This window comes from Chrysemys picta, chromosome 9, assembly GCF_011386835.1.
Source record: "Chrysemys picta bellii isolate R12L10 chromosome 9, ASM1138683v2, whole genome shotgun sequence".
NCBI classification, from domain to species: Eukaryota; Metazoa; Chordata; order Testudines; family Emydidae; genus Chrysemys; species Chrysemys picta.
In genome coordinates this window covers 94,802,033-94,827,864 of record NC_088799.1, presented here as the reverse complement: position 1 = coordinate 94,827,864, position 25,832 = coordinate 94,802,033, and the positions used below count along the sequence as shown (strand labels likewise).

The following is a 25,832-nucleotide window of genomic DNA, read 5'->3' as shown; positions in this document are numbered from 1 at the left end:
TGGGGGAGCAGTATCTGAGTGGCCTAACTGCAGCGTTTTCACTTCTTTTGTCACCATAACTCAATTTAATGTAAACATTTGAGGGCAATTAGAAATGCAGCACATCTAGCATTCTGTACTCAAATGTGTAATATAAAACACTACCCCACTTCACAGAGAGGCAAACACCATCAAGAAGATGGGCTTATTGAAAGTATTGGCTGTGTTCTTCATAAGCTTTACACTTTGTTCATCTACTAGACTGTATCTTAAATATAAGCCTATCATCAGGTTTAGCAAATCAATACCATAAGAGTGTGAAATGGTCCCCAGAAATCTCCAGAATGCCATTTCACAGGAAAAGCAATTGAAAAAGAAGCTGCAGTGGAATATCTTATGAGATAGCCATTTAGATCACAGAAGGATCATAAAAGTCAGAAGCATTTTGTTTGAAGCAAGGTTCATAATATAACCATACAGGGCTTGCTGGGAAGAAAGGAAAATTGCAAACCAATTTGTGGTTATGGTTTTTTCTGTCAGTTCTACTGGGATTTAAAACTTGTAAAAGGTAGAAACTACTGCCATCTTACATTGCTCAACTAGAAAGTGATAACTATAATCATAGCAGCTAAACAAACACCAATTATTGGAAGCCAATAAAGTCTTTATTAACTTCAAAGCAATTAGTGCTTCATGTGTTCATTTACTACTGAACAAGGAGGTGTCATACAATAGCATTCATCAGTGACAGTCTGGGATTCATTCAAGGATTGTTTAGCTATATTTCTCAGAATATTTTTGTGAATGAAGGTTGAATACTTTCCAGTTGTGCCTGGTGAAAGAAATAGCAAAAGAATTAGTCTGCGTTTAGCATGCCATCATATTTCAAACCCTCTATAATCCTCAGCTACCCGTTTTTACATATCATTCTTTTTCAATACACAGAGCTCTAGATTGAAGGTGCAGAGAATTCCTACTGAACCAGTATTTCACAAAATGAAAAATGTCATAAATAACCCCATTCATTTTGTCATACATAATGTTCAGCCCAAGGAATCTCTCATATACACTCTGAAAATTAATATGTAATCTTTATTTTTCAGTGGAAGCTGACAGATTTTCTGGCCAGTTACAATGTCTTGGGCCAAATTTAAATGAATCTCCAGCCATTGGAAACCTAATTAGATTGCATTTGCAAGTCCTTTAAAAAGAATCTCTGTAATTCATGGCTGATTACAAGCTAATATGGAGCCAGTCTACCTTCTTTTTTTCTTTTCTTTTTTTTTTTTTTTGTAAATCCAGGCAATAAAAATAGTTTCTGGTTTCTCTTCTGCTAAGATTTCTCTTTAAAGAGCAGCACTGCTTTAATAAAGCTATAGGAAATGAAATTCTAGCTATGTTACACTCAATCAGATTACTTCGGACAAATGAAAAGTCATACTGCCTCCTTTAATCCCATTAGAAGAATTGATATTGCACAATTCTTTTTAGGTCACAATGTAGTGACGGTTAGAGTCCTGGTGTCGTTTACCCTTTTGTGACACTGATGTGTGTCTGCCACTGCAGAAACATTGCCACAGCATATTACTGATGTAGGAGGAGGAGGGCTAATATGTTGTGATCTACTGGGAAGCGGTGTTGCAGGAGGTAATTTTTTGTACTGATGGTCCCATGCAATGTAAGCTTATAGATGCAGATTACAATTGTGTGTCACACCTCCTTAAAGGGGCAGCACAGAACGTACAGGGTAGAGGCAGGGTTGGTCATTTTGTGCCATCTTTGTGCTGCCCAGAGTCTAGGTCAGCTGGGGGCCAGAGTGACCCCTGGCATGAGGCAGAGCTGCCCCAGGAGCTGCTGGTATTTATGGTATTCTCCACAGGGATGCCTGGGGGCTGTGTCACAGCCCAGGATCTCCATGGCAGCATACACAACAGCATCACTTTCCCTGCCCCTGGCATTCCCCCAAGGCCCCCAGTGCAGAATCGGGAATTAATTCTGCAATCTTTGTCTCGTGGCAGCATGAAGCAGTTCATGTTCATACCGTCAGGGATAGACTCTGCTATTCAGATGCTATCTAGGCACTTTGAACTGCGCCAGCAGCAGAAAGCAGTCCTAAAGCCAGCATAGCCAGCCACAAGACGATCACCCCAGCTAGAGGGTCATATGGGCAGCAAAAAAGTTCGTATGCCGCCTCTTTCCCTGTAGTCTGGCCAAGGCTGCCCTGCACCTTTGCAATCCTCAGTTGCTACACCATTGGGACCACTGGCAGCAGACATACCGGTAAATTGTCCGGCTATACCGAAAGAAGGATAGGAGACATTTGATATGGGTTTAATCGGGCTGCAACTTTATTATTAGCTGTCTGGGACTAGCCAGCAGATAAAAGTGTACAGCGCAGGTAACCCCATGTTTATTCCATAATTACCCGGGGGCTTCTGCCAGCTCCCCGTCTTTTTCCATCCGGGTCCCTCAAGCCAATGCACTGCTGGGACCTTACCATCCACCTCTCCGTCCCAGGAGGGTTAAGGTGGGCTATAAGAAAGGGGGGGTGGCCCCCTGCTATACCAATCATAGGAGTCCCCAACTACCCATTCCCCATTCATTCCTTTAATGAACACCTCCTTTTTAAGTCCTTTTCCAAGCCATTTATCCGGTCACTGAATCCCTTCCCTATGGACTACTTGCACTGGACATCCTCCCTACACTTATATAATGAGTTGTGACATACAGCCTACCCCCCTTCATGCAATGCATGAACAAAGCCCTTCCTGAACCTCCTGTTTGGAAGACAAAAAGCCCCAGCTGCACCTAGGCCAATTTGGTGGTACGGGAAAAATTCCTTCCCAACCCCCTAAAAAAGGGGCGGTTAGCATAATGCCCACCACACCTCGCATCTCCTCACCTAAAGGGGAGGGAGGGTGGGTGCTGCCTCAGGCTGCTTCATGTGAAAAGGGGGCTTCAGGCACAGGGCTGCCCCTTTTAAACCCCTCATTCCAAGGGGATGAGTCAGCGACCACACTGACCCTTTTGCAGCAGTTTTCCTCTTACCCCCCAGCTAGGATTTTAAAGGGACAGTCCCGTTTTTGGGGACTTTTTCTTATATAGGCGCCTATTACCCCCCACCCCCATCCTGTTTTTCACAGTTGCTATCTGGTCACCCTACCCCCAGCCGTAAAGCACTGTTCCCTTCATTTGGCCTGCTAGACAAATTCCTCCCCCCCACACCCCGCTTAAAGATGCAGTGCCATCCCCAGGCTAATTTACACTGGAGGACTGGCCAGGCACACAGTAGTCACTGGATCAGGCAAGCACAAAGTGGTGCTTTCCCCACTCCTGATTTGCACTGTGCACTCCCCAGCAACTGAGGATCTGGGCCGTGAAGTGCTATGTGAGTGCTTGAAGTTATTAGTTATTAATTATGTACATTTCTGGATCATAGTTTCATTCATATAATCATTTGCAAGCTTGGGAAAGTTATGCTGCTTTTGCAGTTTCTCTTTTGGGTTCCAGTTACTCATTTTGCTTTTCATAACCCAGAATTATCTCACAGCACCTGCTTTCTGTATTGCCGCGTGGTTTTTTTTTTCTTTTCAGCTATACGTGTATTTACGAGAGTGAAACAATGAGGAAAGAATCCAAACTTGAACAACCATTATAATCCATTTATCAGAGAGGGACAATTACAAATAGTATTTCACCAATTAATTAGTAACCTTCTTCATTATATAAACACAAATCACGCTAAACCCGCTTCTCTTAATTTGTATGATTTGCACCATTTTTATCTTCTAGTATGACTGATGCTGTTGAAATAAATTTCTTAACATGGCTCAGAAAGACAAAGGCAAATTATCTCGTTTCCCCAAGTGAGTGTTAATGAGGTGGAGGCAGAATAGCATCTCTCCCACTCTGTACAGTATCTCTTCTTGTGGGCTGAAAAAATCCTTAATTATAAAATGCATTAGGAAATCCTGTGTCTGGATTGGTCAATAGCTAAAGCACTGTCCTGGCACAACACCATAGGCCAGCGCCATCATGGGCTAGCCAAACCACATCACAAACTAATGTCAATGCACCACCGCAAATGGTGGGCCAATGAGACGAACCAGTCAGTAATTATTAATACTTTTTAAAAATAAAACATATTCCCGACAAATTAGAAACTGTCTAAAAATATAAGCAAAGGGACATGAGCCAAGAATGGACGGAGAACTGGTAGACAATTAGGGCCAGATCCTCAGCTTGTATCAATTGGAATAGCTCCGTTGACTTCCTTAGAGCAGTGTCAGTCTGCACCAACTTGAGGATCTAGCCCATGTGTCAGAGTCTCTGCTGGCATAACTCCAATTGTGTTATGCCAGCAGCAAATTTGATCCTATGGCACATTAGAAATACCACAGATAGGCTGACAGATGAGACACTGGGGCTGACAGAATAAGCCAAGAGGTATAAGACAGAGAGAGAGGAAGACAGACAGTTTGCTGCTTTGGGGAACTAAGCAAACTAATTCTCCAAGATTAAGGTTTTGCTAATCCTGCTTTCTTAATAGATTGTAAGTACAAGATAGTCTGGCCTAGGTAGCTAAGCTTGTCAGAGAATCTGTGCAGGGCCAGATTCGGTTCTGAGTTGCACTGGTGTAAATCCAGACTGATTCCACTGAAGTCAAGGAAGTAACTGCTGTATTAGAGCAAGGGCTTTTTTTCCCCCCTTGTTGTATTATCAGCATTGGCTTTAAAGAAACAATATAATGAATGAGTAATGGGCTTAAGGCATCATGTCATGACATGAGGCTGTTGTTGGTGTTTAGCACCAAAGCAAAGTTCAGCCATTTTATGGCCACCAAAGTCACATTCAGGGATCTTATGATAATGTTATGAATAGTTTCAACAAAACCTGACATAAAGAAAGAATAACGTGGATCTTGCCTCTTGAGGTTGTGAAAGTTCCGTGCTGCTGTGGTACTTCCTCATAGATTATGGACTTGACATTTTGGGGCATGGTTTAGGATCAAATCCAGCTCCCGATCAAGTCAGTGAGAGTTGGCGTTAGCCCTCCATAGTAGTTTGATGCTAAGGTTGCAAAGCATGTAACTATTTCAAGGAGAGTCCTATGTGGAAATAACGCATGACTGAAAACTTGCCCTTGTGTTTCAACATTTGCGGTCAAAATGAAACCTTTTGTCATTCCTGAAATCAGAATGTTTCATTTTGTTTTGCTGAATAGACCCAAGAGGCTTCCTTCCGAGTCAGATCAACATTAAACGGCATTACACTAGTTCATTGCATTATCACAATTGTAGTTCGAGCCCTGATTATCTCTTATCATCCGGGCTCCTTAGAGGACTACATCTTCGACAAGGCAATGCAGATTCAGCTGTGACCAGTCTGCGGGCACCCGAACAACAACTCCTATAACAACTCCCACTAGAGATCTACAGCTTAATGGGTTTTTGAACTGATTCAGAACTAAACATTTCCAGTCAGCTCAATAAAATGAAGTATTCCAACTCAAATCAAACAGGGCCGAACAAAAATATTTCATCTGAATTTTCCCAATTCAAAAATTGTCCGCAAAATTTGAAATTTTCCCACAGAAAAATTTAATTTTGCAGAAACTGCATTTTTTGTTATCAAATCATTCTGATGGGAAATTTCTGACCAGCTGTAGTTTGTATCCCATGTAAGAACCAGTCAGAATTGGTGTCCCTGGACAAACCAGTCAGAATTGGTGTCTTCCAGTCAAAAAATCCCTGAAAGTGACTTTGGTGGCCATAAAATGGCTGAACTTTGCTTTGGTGCTAAACACCAACAACAGCCTCATGTCATGACATGATGCCTTAAGCCCATTACTCATTCATTATATTGTTTCTTTAAAGCCAATGCTGATAATACAACAAGGGGGGGAAAAGGCCCTTGCTCTAATACAGCAGTTACTTCCTTGACTTCAGTGGAATCAGTCTGGACTTAGACACTGGGTAAGGGGGCAGACACATGGCACAACCTTCCCCATCTCCTTTGTGGCACCTTGCAGCCCCAGACTAGTAGAGTAGAGCAGCTCCTGTGAATCCCCAAGTGCAGGGCCTGCTATTTTTCCTGGCTTTTATAAAAGCGCACAAGATATGGGAGGAGTCTCTTTAGGCCCCTCCCACTGCACGCACACCAAAGGGTCAGAAATAATCTGGCCCATTATGGTTATCAGGATCTTGTATTTTTTAAGTGCGATTGCCCCCTTCTTGAGACTGGAAGGGAGAGAAAGGGCTCTGGCAATGCAGATTCCTGTGATCTCCTTCTGCCATGTAATCAGAAGTGGCTCTGCACTTCTGATTACATGGCAGAATAATTCACAGTAATTGCTGCCTTTTCAATGGGAATGATGTAAAGGCAAATATCAAGGCCTCTGTCTGACAAAAGCAGAATACAGAGGGAAAATATGAAAATAGCAACTTACTTCAGCAATAAAGAGAGTATATTTTATACCGCAGTTTTTCTTTTTGTTAAATCATGACTTTCTAGTAAATGACATCCCAGAAGATATTTATCAAAGCAGGAAAGCACTAGAAAGAAGCACCCTGCATTCACTTTAATATTTTTCCTTTTCTTCTGACATTTTCTTGCCTAGAGATCTAATTCCATTAAAAATGTACATTTTTTGACTGGAAGACTTCTTCATCTTTCAGATGAATCTTAAAAGTACATAAGGTCTGTAGGGCAGCTTTTTTTAAGTGCAAATGAGGCACACAGTAGAATATTTTCTATGAGGCTTTTCAAATTATTTATATTCCTGCAGTGCTTTACTTTTCTCTTTCTGTGATAATGATAAGGAAGAAGTGAGGCTCCAGTACACCTTCTGTGGAGCGCTGTCAAACAACATTGGTCATATTTAATATCTGATACAGGAACTTTGGATGATCTCCATTTTTGTTGGATTTATTAGTAGTTGTCATGTCTGTACCTTTGTATGATGCACACAGTAAACAGAAGAGTTGCAAATTGTTAGGACTATGATTGTTCAGTGTAATACCCCATTATATGTGTGCCAATGGATGTGTCTTCAACATTCCTTCATTACGCTTACTTTGTAGTACACATGAAGTCGCTCTAGGGATACTGATGGCTAAGTGTATTTATATAGTATATTGTCCTACAGCCATATCACTGTGTGCTATTCTGTAACCTTCATAAGCTAAGCAGCATTGGGCCACATCAGTACTTACTTGATAAGCGTGCTTTATAGATCACCAAAGTGCTGCAGGAAGTGGTAATGACAGATGGCTGTCTTTTCTGACTCAGTATTGAACCACTGCCCCAGCATTGCGTTAGGGGACATTGTGCTGCTGGAGGTGTCATATTTCAGATGAGATATAAAACGGAGCTCCTGGCCATTTATACTCATTAAAGATGTCATTGCACTCTTGTAAGGTTTAGAGCTAACTGTGGTAACCATCGTGTCCTGGCCAAATTTCAACTTGGGTAATTACATTCTGCCTGCCTAAATTTCCCCATGCAGTTTAAATTGCCTGTTTGTACTGGTGTTGTTAAAGTCACTTTCCGCCCCTTTATCTCTGATTGCATCATCCCATATTTTGGGTCCACCCCCTGGCTTCCTGTCTTCTAACTACACCAAAGCCAAATGCCTCATCTTCACACAGCTATGTAACCTGGAGTACAGTGGTCACACTTTCTAATTTTGCCTTAGCTAGCTCTGTAACTTTACCTTGCTGTTTATATCCATTACGTGGACTACTTAGAACTGCTGAAGGCACTGAGATAAAGGTCTGTAAGGGTCCCTGTCTGCTACGCTTAGTCATACTGAGTAATATCTCAACCAGAGGAGCTCCTGCAGAATGAGGTACTATTTAGCATGAGTCAATGGGCGGCAGAAGTGAGCGCTTCATTCTCTAACGCAACTGGCAAATTTTTAAACCTAACCTTTCTGTATTATCTTGCCTCCTCCTACGTCGCTGCTTTCATATTCCCCAACCCCATCCACCCGTCCTAAACCTCTCACCACAGCATACTTTCTGTCATCCTGTTCCCAACACTGGGCCCCTCTTCCAGAGCTCAGCTTCACCCTTTCTCTCTCCTCCTTCAAATCCCCTCTTCAAACCATCACTGCAACTGCCCTCCCTCCTCTCCCCCTTCCCTTCATCTGGCATCCCAAGTCTTGTCTTGTGTCTCTCACCGAGGTCAGGACTGTGGCCCTGAGTCACAGCCGTGCATCAGGGGGTGGTATGGAGCATTATGCCTCCGAAGCTACCCCAGGTGCAAGGGGGAGTGCTCACACCACTGCATTCCTTTAAAGGGAGGGGCATACTCCCCCTCACACAGCAGCTTCCTGACAGTGCACTGCGGTGGGAGGGGGCAGTGGAGCAATTGGTTCCACCTACCCTACCTAGCCCATTGAAAGCACTGTGCACACTTGTGGGGAGGAGGGTAATGAGGAAGCAGCACTTTCCTGACCCTAACAGTGATTACACCAGCCAGGCAAGGTTGGTGGAAAGCTCCTTACTCCTGATCCTCATTCTGTCCCCCTTGCTGCACAGTTGCATAGTGTCTAAGTTGACTGACTAAATGTGCTAAATGTGTAGATTTAATTTGAACACAATACAGCAAAATTCCAAATTGTCTCTATGATTCAGCAACACAATTACCCTAATCTCTCTCTCAGAGCTGTTGCAGGCATTTACTTTTCTGTTTGCTTACAAGGTGCAGAGTCTAAACCTCATTTCTGGTCACCATTAAGACCGCCTTAAACCCAAATAACTAAAGCCAACCCAGTGACACAAAGCACAGCCCTGGAGATAAAAGGGAACCCTATACAATTTCTGTAGCCTCTTGGTTGCCCCTTCGTATTTCAGCTTTCTGTTAGAGTCACAGCTGAAGAGTCTCTGCATAATATCCACCTGCACCTTTCCCAACAAAGCATCTGCTTGTTTCACAGGCCAGTAGATGTGACTTTTGTCCCTCTGTTTCCTTCAAAGTTTAGCAGAGTCTAAGAAAGTTGCCTGAGCAGTCAGTTCCTGGAATGTTTTTTGGACTGGTGAATGGACCCTCCTTATTTTGTTTGGCTAATTGATCCCAAGTCTGGAAAGAAACAAATCTGCTCCTTATTATACTTGCTTTCTTCCTTGCTGCCACGACGATCTGCCATTCATCACTAAAGTCAAACACTGTGCATATGATTGTTGCCTTTGTCCTTCACTGTCAACGCAAGGCCTCTTTAGAAGCCTGTAGGCTCTTCCTATGGAAATTGGGTCATCTTCAGTGTTTATCCTGAGAGCATTAGATGATAGTTGATTAAGAAATACAATTAAATCCTCACCCATTGGGACCCCCAGTCTCCGCACATGCTTATTCTTCCTGAAGTTCAGTCCTCAAGGTAAGAGCTTTGTTTTCTTTAATTACTGCGTTGAGATGTTTCTCCTCTCTGCCCCGTAAGCTGGCTTTCAACCTGCACTAGCACCTGCTCCAATAAGTGCATGTGGTTTTCAACAGTGGTAAATCTACGAAACAAGCCAATTTATCAGGTTGCAACAAATCAGCCCATGGTGCAGAACGCAGGTTGTTTTGTGTCCCATTCTCAGGGTTCTGTTGCGTGCCAGCCTCTGAACTGTGGTACATGTTGGCATCCGCACTCCAGGTTGGTATGTTCCAAAGACAGCTTGTACCATTGCATCCGTAGTTGCATGGCAGGCAGTGACTGAAAAAGTGGCTTAGGAGTTCAACATTGAGCTAGCAGGAGCTCTTCTCCCATATTTCCTTTCTGTGGGTTGCCTGGCTTTAACCCCCTCTCTCCTCACCCCACCCTCACACTCCCCCCCACTCCATCCCCAGGTATTTTTGATAACATCTCTGCTAATAAGCTCTTGCAGTACATCAACAAATAAAAGCACAAAGTAAATAATTGAAGTCAGCAGTAACGTATAGTTGAGACAGCACCTTTTGAAATATGTAGAGGTGAGAGCTGGCAATCCTCTGGAGCATCAGGACCAACATGCATGCTGCCATATGGTTCAGTACACCTAGGGGATCTAATGGGAAGACCATCAGCTGTTTTTCATTGCACTCTATTGGCAGGATGCACAATGCATGCGTCTCTTCATATCTTACATGCAAAACATCTAAAGACAATAGGTGAGATATTAGCAAGAGAAATTAATGGCCAAACCCCACAGAAAAAAAAACCAACTGCTGCTAAACAGCCCGGGGGGGCGGGGGGGGGGGGCGGGAATAAACTCTATTTTACATTTGACATTCTACCTCAGGAAGCCGATTTGGAATGGAAATAATGCTAACAGTGAGAATCGGCTTCTTATATTCTTACAAGGTATTCCCTGCCTGAATCCTGTCAAGCAAAAAAGCTGCTTTAAAGCTTCCGTTGTCCCTATTACACTGGATAATTGTTATATGGATCTATATTTTTGTTGGTATTTCTACCATTTATAGCAGCCTGAGGCGGGAAGGTGGGGAAATATGTTGCTTCTGCAAAATTGTCATAGGAAGAATAGCCAGAGCATAAATGATACTGTTTTGGCTTGAAAGGGGTAAGCAGGTGTCTTAGGAGTCCCAAATGAGCTCTGTGCAAGCTTGTACAAACAACCTCAGAATCACGCCTGTTTGTTATTCACATAAACGGAGTTTAAACCATCTGAATTCCACAGTTCCCAGAATTCAGATGGTGCACAATGGCCTATAATGAACAGCACCTGTGCTTACCTCAATTACTGTAGAGAGCCAAACAACAGCAAGAAGAGCTTTCAAGAATTTTTTTCCGATAATAGATTTAGTTATGTCTTTCATAATTGGATTCAAAAGCTCAAAATTTCATTTTGTAACTTGTTCATAAAATTTGTATGAAAAAGCCTGGCATTTATTCAAAAGAAATACTCTATGAAGAAGAAATTGCAAAACAGCCAACTGCTGGTAACTAAGCAGCCAAATTATAGTCCAAGCACTTGGCAAATACACTGTCTTTTTTATTATTTCAGTAATTGAATTTCTGTTAAAGCATGGAGCATAATTTAACATCAGGAATTTATTTATAATACAATAGTGTTTCAGTAATAAATGCATTATTATTGTCACTTTTAATGGAGTCTTATGTATTCCCTCAGAGACTGTGTGGCAGACTCTGAGACAGCCACTGCATCAGTGTTGTTTGTAGACAATTGAATTAATTGGAGACAGGGTCATTAACTCAACCTGAATACCTCTGATTGCTGCTGTAAATAAGGTTAGAGAGCAAATGGCTAATCTTTGTTGTCATTATAGATTCTTTTTACATTTTCACACTGCCTTGTGTATTGAGATCATTTTGCTAAGCAGCTTCTCGGGCTGTTGTCATATTTACAGTATTGTCTTGCATGGCATACAACCATAATTGTATCACACTTACATTTCATTTCCCATATCTATATGAAACATGAGACTAGAGAGAGACCTATGCCGAATCGCGGCTCATAAAAACCATCAGACCAACAAATTAATAAACCAAAATGAATAAACTATAGTATTAAATAAATAATCAAATCACAATAGAAAAGTTGATTTTGTTAGCGCTTACAAATCCGCTGCAATGTACTCGGGGAAAGAATTAGATCAAGACACACACCCAGAAGATGTACTCACAAAGAACTTGATTTGCTATTCCCTATTCAAGGGAAAATCCCCACTGAAGGCATTGAGAGCTTTTCCTGTGTAAGTTCATGTCCTAACACAGAAGAAATTCATTCATTACTTGTGGTAAAACTCTTCCTTACAGTAATTGCATTTCTCCTGCATGGATTTTATTTTTATGCAATGATGCTAAACCCCCATCCAGTGAAAAAATAAAATCCCATTGAGAAACCCATTGTTAATTTGTTATTCATCATTTGACTCCATTTTAACTGCAAGAGTGATTAGCTTCAGATACATTTTGTAAATATGGTTATGGTATAGCAACTTAGTGAGATCTCTTTAAACATTCACTTTAGTTTTATGGTCTCAGTAATTATTCATACCAGCGGAACAGGTTCTTATCCTGTATATCCAATGTTTTATTTCCTCCTTTATTTTTTTAATGAAATAACCCCAGAAGATGTATCCCATATAAATGAATCACACAAAGGAATCATATGAGTCAGACAGCTGAACGTTCTACATTGAGCTGGCTTGGCAGCAAGTTATGTTGTGCTAAGGAAACAGCTACAATAATGGTGATGAAAACACCCTAGGAGGTAGGTAGATATTTTTATAATATCCGTTCTGCAACTGGGTAAACTGAGACACAAAGAGGTTTAAAGCCAACTTTTTCAAACTTGGTTGCTTAATGTTAGGCACCTAAGCCGACATCTACAGAAGCAGGTTGATTTTCAGATGTGCAGAACACCTTCAACTTCTAAAATAATCAGTGAAAGATGCATGTTCTCGCCATCGCTGAAAATTGGTACCTAGCTCTAGATTTAGGTGCTATCTGAGGCATCCAAGTTGGAAAATTTTCACCTATGTGACTAGCCAGTAATCATACAGCGAATCCAGTGTTTAGCTGGAAATAGAATCCAGGAGTCCGGATCTCCATATGCCATCACATTAATTAATCATTATTTAGATTTATGGAACAGCGTTAGTGGCAAAACGAGTTACACATCGTCATTTAAAGTATAGATAGAACAAATAGATGTTTGGAAAGTGAGAGCCAATAAAGGACTGGAGTGCTCTTTTCCATGTCCCAGCAAAATAAATAATGAATACAATCTAAAAGGGCCAGGCAGACATGCTTCAGGAACAAGAGACGTCCTCAGTTTGAGCATGAGGACAGGTCAACACTGAACTCATAGATGCCAGCTCGTCATCACTACAGTATTTCGCCATATACTCAAAACACACTGCATTGTATGTGGAGGAAAACAGTTGCCATCACCTTATAATATGTATGGTATTTCCATGGATTGCATTTATTTTAAATTTATATTCAGGATGGGTCTAAACCCTGATCTGCACCATGTGTTGTTCAAAACCTGGATCCGAATGGGTGCTCTGGAGTCCATCTGTAATCTACATGATAAATCCTGATTTACAATTCCAGGTTTCAAAAAAAAAACTCCTTTCATCTTCAAAACTATCATGTAAAACTTTCAGCTTCAGAACTCTGCTATGTGAAACTCCCCTTGCCAGTATGCTGGTGCAAGGAACCACTTTCTATGCCAACATTGCACTTCAGCCTGGGAAAATGTAAGTGATGAACAGCACTCTGCACTAACGCTCTTCTCTCTGCACCAAACGAAGGCTGTGAGCCTCACATTTTCTCTATGCTTCCTTTGAGTGACTGATTTATATGGGATATATCATCTGAGGATTGTTTCATTTTTAAAAATAAAGAAGGAAATAACAGACTGGATGTACGAGGTCATGATAACTTGTTCCAAGGGTATGAAGAACCATGTATTGCTTCTCAGATCCTCAATGACGGTTACAGAGCTTAAAAACTCTGCAGAACAATACCTTGTGATACACAGAGTAATCTTGTTGGGGTGTGTGTGCATGTACATGCCCCTGTGTCCTGCCTCCCCCCGGTCTGCTTACACCCTGCAAAACAACTGAGGTCTGACGTCTAGGGCAGAGACTTCTTAGTTTTGAGACCCAATCTCCTGATCTCCTTCCATCAGAATTCCCCTCGGGTTGTCATAGCAGCTTGGTGCAGGACTGTTCTATTAAGGTTAGCCCACCTTTGATTGTTTTACTCTGCCTTCCATTTTTGTGGAAGCTTTGATTTTCTTTAGCCAGCTTTTGAGCATTGAATCTAAGCTTGGGCTAATTTTGTTTCATTCTCTGTGGCATCTGCAATACAGTTCAGATTGCGGTTCAGATTGTGAGAAGGACAGTCTATAAATTAATACAGAAAATAAATAATTGTTTGCTTTTTCCCAATTTCTCTTGCTGTCGGAGCCATACACCATCTCTGACTTTCGTCATTAACAAGCAAGAGAACCCCCAAGTCTCAGACAACAGGCAGTTCACCACCATGCTACACTGGAGTATCAGAGATTGAAGCTGCCTGGGCAGATGTGTAAAAAGCACATTTGCACCTTACTAAAGGCATGGTTGTCAAGTTAAAAACAATAAGAAGTTTGAGAGAGAATTGACCTTGCTTATTTTCTTCCATCTCCTTGGGCGGTCTAGGTCTTTGCAGGGTTTGCCCATCTCCATGCATTCGAACTTTCATTATTGATGCAATAGCCACTCATTAGTTTGAGGAATAAATACATGAGTGATTTAGATACATTCACTTGTGAGGAAAGAATGTCAGAATTTAGAAGGAAAACAGATTAACCACTGGTTGTAATGACCAGGGTCAATGAAGATATAATTTAGCTAACCCTATAGGCTGATCCAGGTATTTTGTTTTATATAAACTCATTGGGCAATGTATATTTTCGAAGTCTGTCAGCATCCTAATGTCAAAACCCACTCTGTCTTCAGATTTACAGAGCAATGGACTTTCTCTGTCTCCTGATTGGCTCTTTGGGGAATTTGTATGTTTGCTTTCCGTTCTATTCTGGGCAGATTTTAACTGGCTCTGTTTTTATTCATACCAGAGGACTGGCATTCCTGTTTCTTTCAATCTGGATTAAAAATGCACACAGTGTCATGGTTAGTACAGTGTATTACAGTAACACTTTTATAAGGCCTCCTGTGTTAAGACTGTTTTACTCCTGGCAACCACAATTAGTTTTTGCCTCTTAAATCAAAGGTGAGTTGGGATTAGGTTCAAGTCGGTTCCCAGTGTGCCTATGGGAATGTGATCCTTTTACTTGTATCACTTTCCCATGACTACCTTCGGGGCTCAGTCACACAAGGTACTTGGCATCCTCAGCTCCCAGTGAAATCAATGGCGCATGAGGGTGCTCGCCACCTTTCAGTAGGGATGGCCACTCTTTATCTTGCAAGATCCGGCCATTAATTTGGTGTTGATGGGAATGGCAAATATTAGCTGGCAGGCAAGATTTTCAGTCAGATAAGGTTACAGGATTAAAGATCCTGTATTTCCTTTGCTGTCATTCAAAATAACAGGCCTAGAAAATTCTGTTTAAAATAGCTGAGCCTTTTGACTTAAAGGGTTTTCATGTAGAAGATTTAAGATGTCAGATTTAAACATGACACTGATAGTATTAGGCAAAGTATGGGAGCAGATTCTTGTAGTAACTGTCATTTTTTCTGACTGCTTATTAATAGTCTTTTGTGATTTATAGTGAATGTTGGGAAGGATATTCAGGTCTATTTATCATTGGAGGAAACATCCTCTTGTTCATAATGTGTATGGATGTCATAATTAGCAATGGATGCAGCCAAAAGATTTAGCTCTGTTTTTAGTGTCACGTCCTTCAAGATGATCTTTAATTCAAAATAGTTTGAATACTTTTTTTAATCAATCTAGTGATTTATTACGCAAATGAAAAAAAATCATCAGCCATAAAAGTAGCTCATATTAGGCAAAAAACAGATTTCAGACTGATTAGAGGTTAATATGAAATATAGAGAACATTTATTTTTTCACTCCCGTTGGAATTTTTCACTCCAGTTTTAATTTATCAGGAGGACTCCTTTGTTTCAACATTTGCTTAAATTAATATTTCACTAGACAGATTTCTCCTTGTTGAAAGACTTAATTCACATGTCCAGAAATATAGCGTGTGTCCCTGCATCTGAAAAGAGGTCTGAATGTATCCCACAAATTCATAATTTGCATAGAAATACTGTTTTCTTTTTCAAAAAAGAAAACCGTATTTCAGAATGACTGCTCATTATTGCTATTGGTGACTTCTTATATATAATTAACAGCAGTACCAGTGAAGTTAAGGTCTAATGTGTTTTCATTCATTTCTTTGTACGTCTGTGGCCCCTGTTATCAATAATATTTATGTGCTTGACAATCATAAATGTATTTACTATCACCACATAAGTCCCCTATGAACAAAGAGAGGCCTGTCCTCCCCATTTCACAAATGGGGAACTGAAGAACAAAGAGCAGAAATATTTTGCCCAAGGTCACACAGGAAGTCTGTAGGAGAACCAGGAATTCAACCCAAGATTTTAAATCCCCGGCCAATGCATAACCAGAAGACCACCTTTCCCCACAAGGGCAGCATAATAATAATGTCATGTTGAGGGAGGTATGGCATTATTTATGCCTTAATTGCTTTAATATACAACTGCTAGCAACACTGTACAGTTGCATTCAGCCTCTGATCCTCCACTGCTTAGCACCTTGTATAGTCATTTACATCTGTGCATAATGGGTTTAGAACATTACCACTGTTACAAGTGTGTGGAAGATTCTGATTTTGGTTGTGTTTTACACCTACTTTGCTAAGGGCTCAATCCGTCATTGTGGCCAGGTTTATAACGCCCTCCCCCTTCACCATCCTGAGACTAGCAAGGGTCCATTTTGGTCACTGCACAACTTATAGAAGTCTCAGGGCTTTTCTAAACAGTGGCACAGGAATGGCTATATTGGCTGTATGCCACCCAGAGATTCCCCCATGGCGAGTAAATCTGCAGTAGGCTTCTGAAGTTATGTGCCACCAGAACAGTACAAAGAGGCCACTGCAAAGGACAGAGGATCTATGTAGTATGAGTGACCATATGTGGTGCAAGCCAGTGTAGAAATCAGCACCTCACTCTCTAGCTTTATAAAATTTCTGATTTAAAAAATGGTTTAAATATTGGAAACGTTCCATTGCCAAAACATCCAACTTTCTCACATTCTCTGCTTGAGGGTGTGAAAAGTATTCCCCCCCCCCTATTTTTGCACACTTTTTTTAACCTTTTCCTGCCTTCGGGAAAACAAAAAAGAGAGAGAATTCAGAGAGGAAAAAAACCTAAAAATTCAAAAACTGAAAATGGAAAACTGAAATGAAACCGCATTTCAAGTCAAATCAAAACATAAGGTTTTGGTTTGTTTCAAAATGTTGATTCAAACAGAGTTTTGGTGTTTGTTTAATCAAAATTGCTGTTTTTAAGGAAAATTTTGTTGAAAACATATTTTCCAATGGGAACATTTTTCATTCAAAAATGTTGACCAGCTCTACATATTGTCTACATAGTTGTCATTGTGTATTTTGGATTTTTACCTTTTTAAAGTGATTGAAAATCATAATCCACAATGCAGTCAACAAATACAGAATTATTCCAATAGTATTTCCTTGGCACTAAGGCAGAATAGACACTTGGCTCCCAGTTCTGTTAACATCAGGTCCTAGAAGCTCAGTTCCATTCCCAAATATATTGAACTGTATTAAAATGCATCATGTGAAATCTGAAGCTGCTCCTATACATGCATGCATGGACAATTTAGCTGATTTTCAGTGTTATGCACTCAAGTTCCGGGCCATATGCGACAGAAGTAGAATTAAACTTTGCCATTATGTGTCCACCCCAAAAGGGGAAATGAAGGTATTTTCTCACAAACATGCTTGGATTCTTTGGTATAATAAGTGCCGCATTAAACCCCTGCTGACACTGTATATTCACTTTAAATTATGAATTATAGTGTATGAATTAGAATATATACCTGTTGATTTACACAGAAGATCCATAGCAAACACTGAGGAAGAGAAATCAGATCTATATATCAATATATACATCCAGTTTGATGTGGTGGAAATGTGCGTGTTAATATTTATGTAATAAAATGGTCCCATTTGCATCAATCAGGTGCCTTTGGAGTGTCATGGTGTGACAATATTCCTGCTCTGCTAAATCCCAACCAAACAGTAGCACTTCAGGGCATCTAACAAATAATACCCATTGACACATGAATTCAAGGATTTTGCATATTAAGAAGATTGTATGGTATTGTATTCTCAGGATCATATCACGCCTTCAAAATAGCTTCCCAGCCCTGAGGTTAGTGGGAGTTGCATGCACAAATCAAGGATATGGGATGCAGAATTCCCTTACATATGTCAAGTATGTGTAAGAACACTTTGGAAGGAGAGGGGGAGCTGTTCTGATTCCAGTAATTCAAAACTCTTTTATGGTTACCATTAGGACTGTGATATTAAAATTCACTTTCTTCTTCTGTTGTTTGTATTTTCCCAGGTAATTGGATGTGTGGTATCTGTACTTTTAATATAGGTATGATTAAGAGCCAGAACTCATCACAGACCAAAACTAAAACTAGCAGTAAGGTCTGGATAAGAGTTGGCAGTAGTAGCAGTACTGTGGTTAAAGTCACATTGCAAATGTATACACACAGTTCCACCTAGGATTTGTGGCTAATGTAATTCTTTATTGGAAGGCTTAACCTTGTTATGGATTCTTGGCAGCTTTTCCCTGCTCTATTCATTACTAATGCAAGCTGTCAATCACTTTAGTTCTGCTTTGACATAGATTGTGGCTCACAGGAGTTAGTTCTGTCATTCTTTTTACTTCTTTCATCTTTACTATCCTTTTTTATGGTCTTAAAAGCTGAAAGTACAAAAGGGCTGTATGTATATGAATAAAAAAAAATCTGTTTCGGTAACTCTATCAGCCTTGTTATAAACAGTCTTTGATTAAAACAGTTGCTTTTGAACACAATAAAATGAGAATGTGACTTTTTACACTCCACATATTGTAAATTACCTTCCTCCTCAAAATAAATCAGAACTCATATTTGCATGACAGTGTTCAGGATTGATCCAAGCAGATCAGCTGCCACACCCTGAATAGCATATTATAGATGCCTTCCTTCTTCATGTTTTTTGGCTTGACAGAGCCGTCATAAATGATGTCTTCTTATGCACTAGTGTTAGCTAACGCAACAATTTCCACACCTTATTTCATTTCACTGGGGCTAGGTACTGATTAATACTTTAAAAGGGGCTTGAAACAGGTTTCAATTCCTGTGTCAGCCTGATCTTTGAAAGTTTAGATTTGAGTCCAGCCAGCTGGGCAATAAATAATTTAATACTAACCAATGAGAAGGCAGTGAACAAATCATTCAGAGTGATCCTTCCTTTAAAAAAAAAAAATCTCGTGGCTGCCATATCTAAGTTTGGAGATATAGACATGAGCAATTCATTATAAAAACCATGACGGCTCCCTTTCAAATTAGAAAAGCTTATTACTTTCTGATAATGGGGCAGGAATAGAAATGAAATAAAACTTCATTATTGAACAGTTATAGTATTAAATTCTGGCACTAAATATTAATCAGCAAGGTGTCTCTGTATTATCTACTGAAATATCCAAGGAAACTTTTTCTTAAACATTTGCACAGAATTCAGCCACACAAGTAACATCTGTTAAAGTCTCTGAGATTTGTGCGATTATTCTGTACAGATAGACTTTTTGGGTGAAGATTCTGAAACTCTTACCCTGGTTAGTAGTTCATTTCTCAATCGCTCCCACTAGAATGAACTAGAGTAAATGGGAAGTGCTTAAAGAGTTATGGCAGTCCTCAGTATGAGTAAGGGGATCATAATCTGGCCTATTATTACTGTATTATGATAGTGCCTAAAGGCCTCAACCAGGATTGGGACCCATAAACATAGCAAGAGGTTGTTCTTGCCCCCAAGAGCTTATGGTCTAAATCAGTGATGGACAATCTGTGGCCCATGGGCCGCATGTGACCCAACAGGGTAATCTGCTGGTGGGCCGCCAGACAGTTTTTACATTTGCACGGCCACCCGCAGCTCCCAGTGGCCGCGGTTTGCCGTTCCCAGCCAATGGGAGCTGTGGGAAGCAGCGGCCAGCACGTCCCTGTGGCCCACGCCGCTTCCCGCAACTCCCATTGGTCGGGAACGGCGAACCTCGGCCACTGGGAGTTGCGGGCGGCCGTGCAAATGTAAACAAACTGTCTGGTGGCCCACCAGCGGATTACCCAGATGGGCCATGTGTGGCCCATGGGCCGCAAGTTACCCACCACTGGTCTAACTAGACAAAGTCAGACAAAGGGTAGGAGAAGTATTATAATCCCCATTTTTGGAGGGGGAACTGAGGGGAGATTCTCTGACTCCGGTCCATGGCCTTGAACCATAAGACCAGCCTTTCTCTCACATCTACAGTCTTCTTTTCTATACAAACATCTATCCTTACCTAATTCTTTTGATTCAACTTTGCCAACTTTGTCACCAATGCTCCTTGTGAAAATGCATTGTGGGCACTGATGTACCATTGACTCCCAGTCAAGTCCCATATACAATTTCCCACTTCCAGCAGCAATCTGTTTTCTCAGATATTTACATTTTGATTTCACAGGGTGTGATTGAACAAGTGGACAGTTTATCACTCCTCTGGGATTCCTTAAAAAAAAAGACTTTTGGTGAATAAACCCATTGTTGAATCTATAGTCAATTAGCTAAATTCTCTTCATAGCAGTTAATGAAGCTAAATCTGATAGGTGAAAAATGTAGGCAGATGTCTTAGACATTGTTGCTCATTTTTGTCCTTTGAGGAGTTTCAGTACAGTCGTGTGAAGTTACACAATTGCTTTTTTAAAAGATATATATATTTACACACTATCAGTTGATTATTTCACATATTAGAGGTTAATGATTTTTAGAATCAGACATTATCTTGTTGTAACTACCAGGTTTAGTCTTGAAAGCCATTTATTAAAATATTAGAGTAAATGATGTGTTGAAAATAATATAATAACAGTCTTGGGGAAAAAAGAATGCTTAAATTGCACATTAGTCCTTCGTTTTTCATGCAGAATAGTAAGCCATGCACATGATAACTCCACAGCTGCTTCAATGGGTGTTTGGAAAATGAATCGGTGACTTTTGAGAACAGATGAAGTGGAAGTGGGAATTTAAAAATTTAAGCAGATCACCCATGGCAGCAAATTGCAGAGAAATACTGTTGGCGTTTTGGATAATTTTGCCGTAGCACCAAGACTGAAACCTCAGCAGTGGATTTTAAGGCCTAGTCTTAAGATAGCTGCACAGCTGCGACTTGCATTCAAGACAGTTCAGCAACTCTCTGCCTTGAGATCAACTGGTCCAGTAACCCAGTTCTAGATGCTGGTGCCTGGTTTGCTCCATAGGGCCTTTTCTATCGGGTACTTTGTGCCCACTACGACAATGCTGAGTATCAAGTTACACACGAGGTGTCATACACTCAAACACTGTAAACATTTGTGGTGAATTTGTGGCAGGGAGTTTCCCCACATGCACCAACAAAGAGAAAACTGGATCATGGGGCTGGGGGAGGGGGAAGGAATGGATGAGAGCTGCTGGAGGCCAACAACAAAGAGCAGCTTCCCTCCTACCTGACTCCGGAGTCCCTTTCTGTGTGTTTCATCCATTGACCCCATGCTTGCCAGCTGCTCTGGTAGGCAACCACAGATGTGTCCATGATGGTCTGTGCCAGAGGATGGAGTCAGAGGGGTTGATCCTGCTGTCAACTACACTGTGGGTGTAACTCCAATGGCATTTGTCTCACTTACACTGGGGTGAATGAATAGGTAGGGAATCCGGTCTGCAATGTGTAAGTAGCGATGGCTAGGAGCATATACCTATAGCGCTGCCTCTGCTGTCATAAAGAGCCTCTCTCAGTACGGTGCCCTCTGTGTCTGTTTCTTCACAGTAAACCCACTGCTACAGTCACTTGTCACAGTGCACGCAGTTCACAGTCTGCTTCCCTGCAGGGTGGAGCTAGAGTGCAGAGTACTGGGATAGGAGCATGTGGTAAAGGAATAGGGTGACCAGATGTCCCAGTTTTATAGGGACAGTCCCAATTTTGGGGTCTTTTTCTTATATAGGCTCCTATTGCCCCCAACCCCCTGTCCCGATTTTTCACATTCGCTGTCTGGTCACCCTATAAAGGAAGAATAAACTGAAAAATAGGACCAAGCACCTTGTCCTGCTAACTTGAGAGGCACTCAACTGGGTCTTCGGAGAGCAGGGTTCAGTTCCAAGGCCAGAGATGTATGATACTTCCAGTATTTGCTTTGTCTGGTCACATTGCAAGCTCTTTGGGGCAAGGACTGTCTCTCACTCTGTGTCTGCATAGTAGGTCCCTGGGGCCTACAATCACAAACAATAGTAATTGACTGTCTTTCATTTGCACGCTCTTTGCCCAGACCGTGTTTCATTCTTTTGTGCAGCAGCATCATTTTTTGTTTTTTGGTTCCAATGAGACAGAAACGGAGTTGGTAAATATTCAGAGACGGAGGGAACACTCGGCGCCTACTGGAAAATAACAGCTCAGCGGCCCAAATACCAAAGCTTTCTGCCCCCTCTAGTCACTCTGAGGGCTTGCTTCCTGTTGATAAAATGCTTTAAATCAGTTTCAAACCTCATCCGGGCTGGCATTCCTAGGCTGGAACCTAGCAACACAGCAAAGCTCGCTTTGCATTTCTCTTACGGATGCAAACCTCAATTTGTTCAGTCCATACTCATGTGAGTCAGTCCCACTCAAGTAAGCGCTACTCCCTTGAGTCAATGTTTTCAGGATCAGCCCCGTAATCTTTATAGAAAACCACTTTCTAGGCTTAGAGCCAAAAGTGGCCTCAGGGGAGAGTTCAAACCAACCAATATTTTTTCACGGAAAGGCAGATTTTTATTTTTATTTTTTTTAAAAGGAACTATAATCTCTCCATTAAACTCATCTCCCCCTTGGAAATGAAGGGTTTTTTTCCCATTCACTTGTGTGTGAAAGGTCTGTATACATTCTTCTATTCTGCTGAACAGCATTATTAGAAGTTGATTGTGCATAGAGCTATATGCAAGATGTTCTTTATCTTTAGCTTTGTGAGATGTTAGGAAAGGCATTTCAGGTCTTATCTGATTGTGTGGCCAAGCATATAAACAGGGTTACTCTTAAATGCAAACTACATGATGAAAAGTGAATACGTTTACTTTAAAAAATCTAGTTTGGTAATGATGTCTGCAGCATCAAACTGCCTGATGTAGCTAAGGCATAATTTTATTAGCCTCGATTAAAGAGAAATATGACCTCAGTGTTGTTTTGTAAAAAAAACATTTTGAGTCTGTCCGGTTCCTCCTGCAAGCTTGTCCAGCTATGTTCTTCAGTAATGTTTCACCCATAAGAACTTCTCTGGGAATGGTGAGCAACAAGAAAGAAAATAAGGCCAGGTTGGGTCTGACATCTATTTCCATGGTTTTGTTCTTGCCCTTTGAGCTCTTTGTCAGTTACAGACCTCACGTACATGTTTTAGATGTGCACGTACTGGTTACAGTACCTATTCACTTCCAAATACACTTCACAGTATAGGTTATGTCTAAAGGCCTGAATGATCTGGGATCTGACTACTGAGAGACCAGCCTCTCCCATTTTGATCCATTGTAGGAGTATTTATCCATTACATCAGATATAATATAGAGTGAACTTTCCACTGCCATCAACAGAGCATTTCTAAGGTGTAGAGCACAGACCTGAGACTCGGGAGACATGGATTATATTTCTGGTTTGGCCATTGGCCTGCTGATTGACCTGCAACAATTTCACAAGGAGTCAGAGAGAATCAGTAATGCCACAGCAATTCCATACTTTCACCCACAGCTGTGTGGTCATTTAATCAGCAAAGTACTTTAGCGTGTTCTTTACTATAAGCATGGGCTTAAGTAACCTTGACTTCAATAGGAATAAGCACCTTTCCTGACTAGGGATGCTTTCCCAAATAAGGGCCAAAGTGAGCATAGTTTGGTGCTCATACCTGGGTCAGTGACAAGTAAGAAACAATTTGTTAATATTGTGATAAGTTCGTGATCACTTAGGAATGTGATGGTTTCTGCTACACTGGAAACTGTGGCTTCTCAAGCCTTAACAGCTATGTCAGGGATAGATGATTAGACCCTTCAGTTCCAAAAAGCATCAGTCTCTATCTCTAGAGTCAAAGGAGAATCTGCACTAGCTATTCAAAGAGGAACTATAATGCAAAACTGGACAGTTCGGATTCCATCCAACAGAGGGCAATGGTGCGCATACATGTTGGTTTATTACAAGCATCATTAAATTAGCCAGGTTGCTAGCATACTTGAAACTTGCAAGTTACAACTTCTTTTGAAATGTTTTTTCTCTCCTGTCCAAGCAGGGCCCTTTTCGTCTGCATAGTTCACTTGAGATGTAATCGTTAACATTTAGATTAGAAGAGGAATCTCTTTAAGGATGGGAGAGCATGTTGTGAGCAGACTTTTCCACTCTCACTAGTGGTGAGAGGAGGGGCGGGCATTGCAGTGCTTAGAGAGATAATTACGTTCCCAGCCATGGGCTGAGGTATTGGGTGTACAAACAGCTAAGTACCTGGGTGGAAAGAGAAAGTAGGTTAGAAAGAGGGAAGAATTAAGGGGTAGATATGGCTGCCACTGAAGTTAGGGGCAACATTTCCACCGACTATAGTGGAATGGAATCAGACACAGAATTTTTATGGCCCTCACCAGTCCAAGTCCATTGTTTACTGCATCTTTCTTGTGAGGGTTCCTCATGTACTCACCTACGTTGAACTGGTTTGATTGGGGTCCGGGAGAGCACTTCCATACGTGGCTGGAGTCCTTGGAAAAAAGGAGAATAGAAAGTTAAGAGAGGGTAAAATAAGGATTATCACTCACAGAAAACTCCTAGGCTTGCAAAGATGTTTCTGTATAGGACTCACACATCATCTGATATATTAAGGTGAAGTATTGAGTATCCATAAAGGAGTACTAGCAAACTGTGTCAGTTTTCAAACACTTTGCTTTGTCAGCTTCACAAATTTAAAATCAATCAGTTGCAGTATAGATCAGTTGAACAGACATAAAAATCTTATGGTTATCTCTCTGACAACAATCTGAAAATTAAAAATGAGTTTTTAAAGACTCTGATTGGCAAACTTCCATAATACTAAAAACAGGGTTCCTTTACACCCATTGGTGTTAAAATAAATGCTGAAAAAGATGATAGCAGAGAGCCTTTTCATAAATGGGAAGGGGAGTGGGGGAGTGCTGAAAAATAAGTGCTCTAGGAATGTTCATTTCCAACAGGAGCTCCATGTCCTTAGTGCACTATCACAAGCATGGGTGGAAAAACCAGCTACAAATAAAGACTCCGTGGAACCTCTGGAGAGTTGTCATAAATATGTAGCTTTTGTATCCTATGGTGTAAAACACTAAAAAGTGTTCATTTAAAATGAAGCGTTATGTCCAATATTAGTTGCCTAATGTCTCTCATTTGGACATCAATTATGAATGTACTGACAAAAAATGAAGAGACCATTTTTTCCATTTGTAAATTATTTAAGTATGAGCGTTAGTTTTTGCAACCCTCACACTAATAAGCTCAGGCTTGTGGCACTAAGCTGTTTCTCATTGGATTGTTGTTATTATTATTATTTATTATTAACAGCATCATAAATGTGTCCCGTGAAGCATAAACCCAAAGTATTTACAAATGGTGGCTGGATCTTTCAGTCCTTACTGAGCAAAATTCCCATTTGAGACTTTGTGGAGTCAAAATGAAGTGAATGGGAATTGTGGCAGAGTACGGACAATAAGACCAGGGTCATCACCATCAATTTTCCTAGGTTAGACTTTTAAAATAAAAATTGGTCAAATAGCATATTCAACTGAATGTCTGTCTTTCCCCACAGTGGCCTTCCTTTGCAGACAGCACACGGTGCAGTTTTAGCACATTCCAGCGGAGGCTCTGGGAGCTCAAGTGAGTCCGAGAGCAGCTCCGAGTCCGATTCCGACAGCGAAAGCAGCTCCAGTGACAGTGAGTGTAACGAAGAGTCACGCAGCGCAACTCCGAAGGTAAAGCTATGAATTCAAGCCCCTTCTCCCAGCACACTCTCAGGAAAAAGCCTTGTCACTGAAAGCGAAATCCTTTTATCCTTCAGAAAACATAGAAGTTCTATTCTGTTTACTGTTATTTGCTTTCTTCTCCCTT

General features: G+C 41.0%; 1 protein-coding gene across 5 annotated transcripts in view; it reads left to right on the top strand.

The window, feature by feature from the left end:
• The window catches only part of AFF2 (ALF transcription elongation factor 2), a 392,067-nt gene that overhangs the window by 329,619 nt on the left and 36,616 nt on the right, over window positions 1-25,832 (top strand). For all 5 annotated transcript variants that reach the window (XR_010590298.1, XR_006174660.2, XM_024106004.3 and 2 more), the window contains one exon: window positions 25,534-25,696. Coding sequence is in view for 3 of the 5 variants with exons in the window: in XM_024106004.3 (XP_023961772.2) it covers window positions 25,534-25,696 (163 nt within the window). In the remaining 2 variants the exon portion in view is untranslated. The remainder of the gene's footprint in view (window positions 1-25,533; window positions 25,697-25,832) is intronic.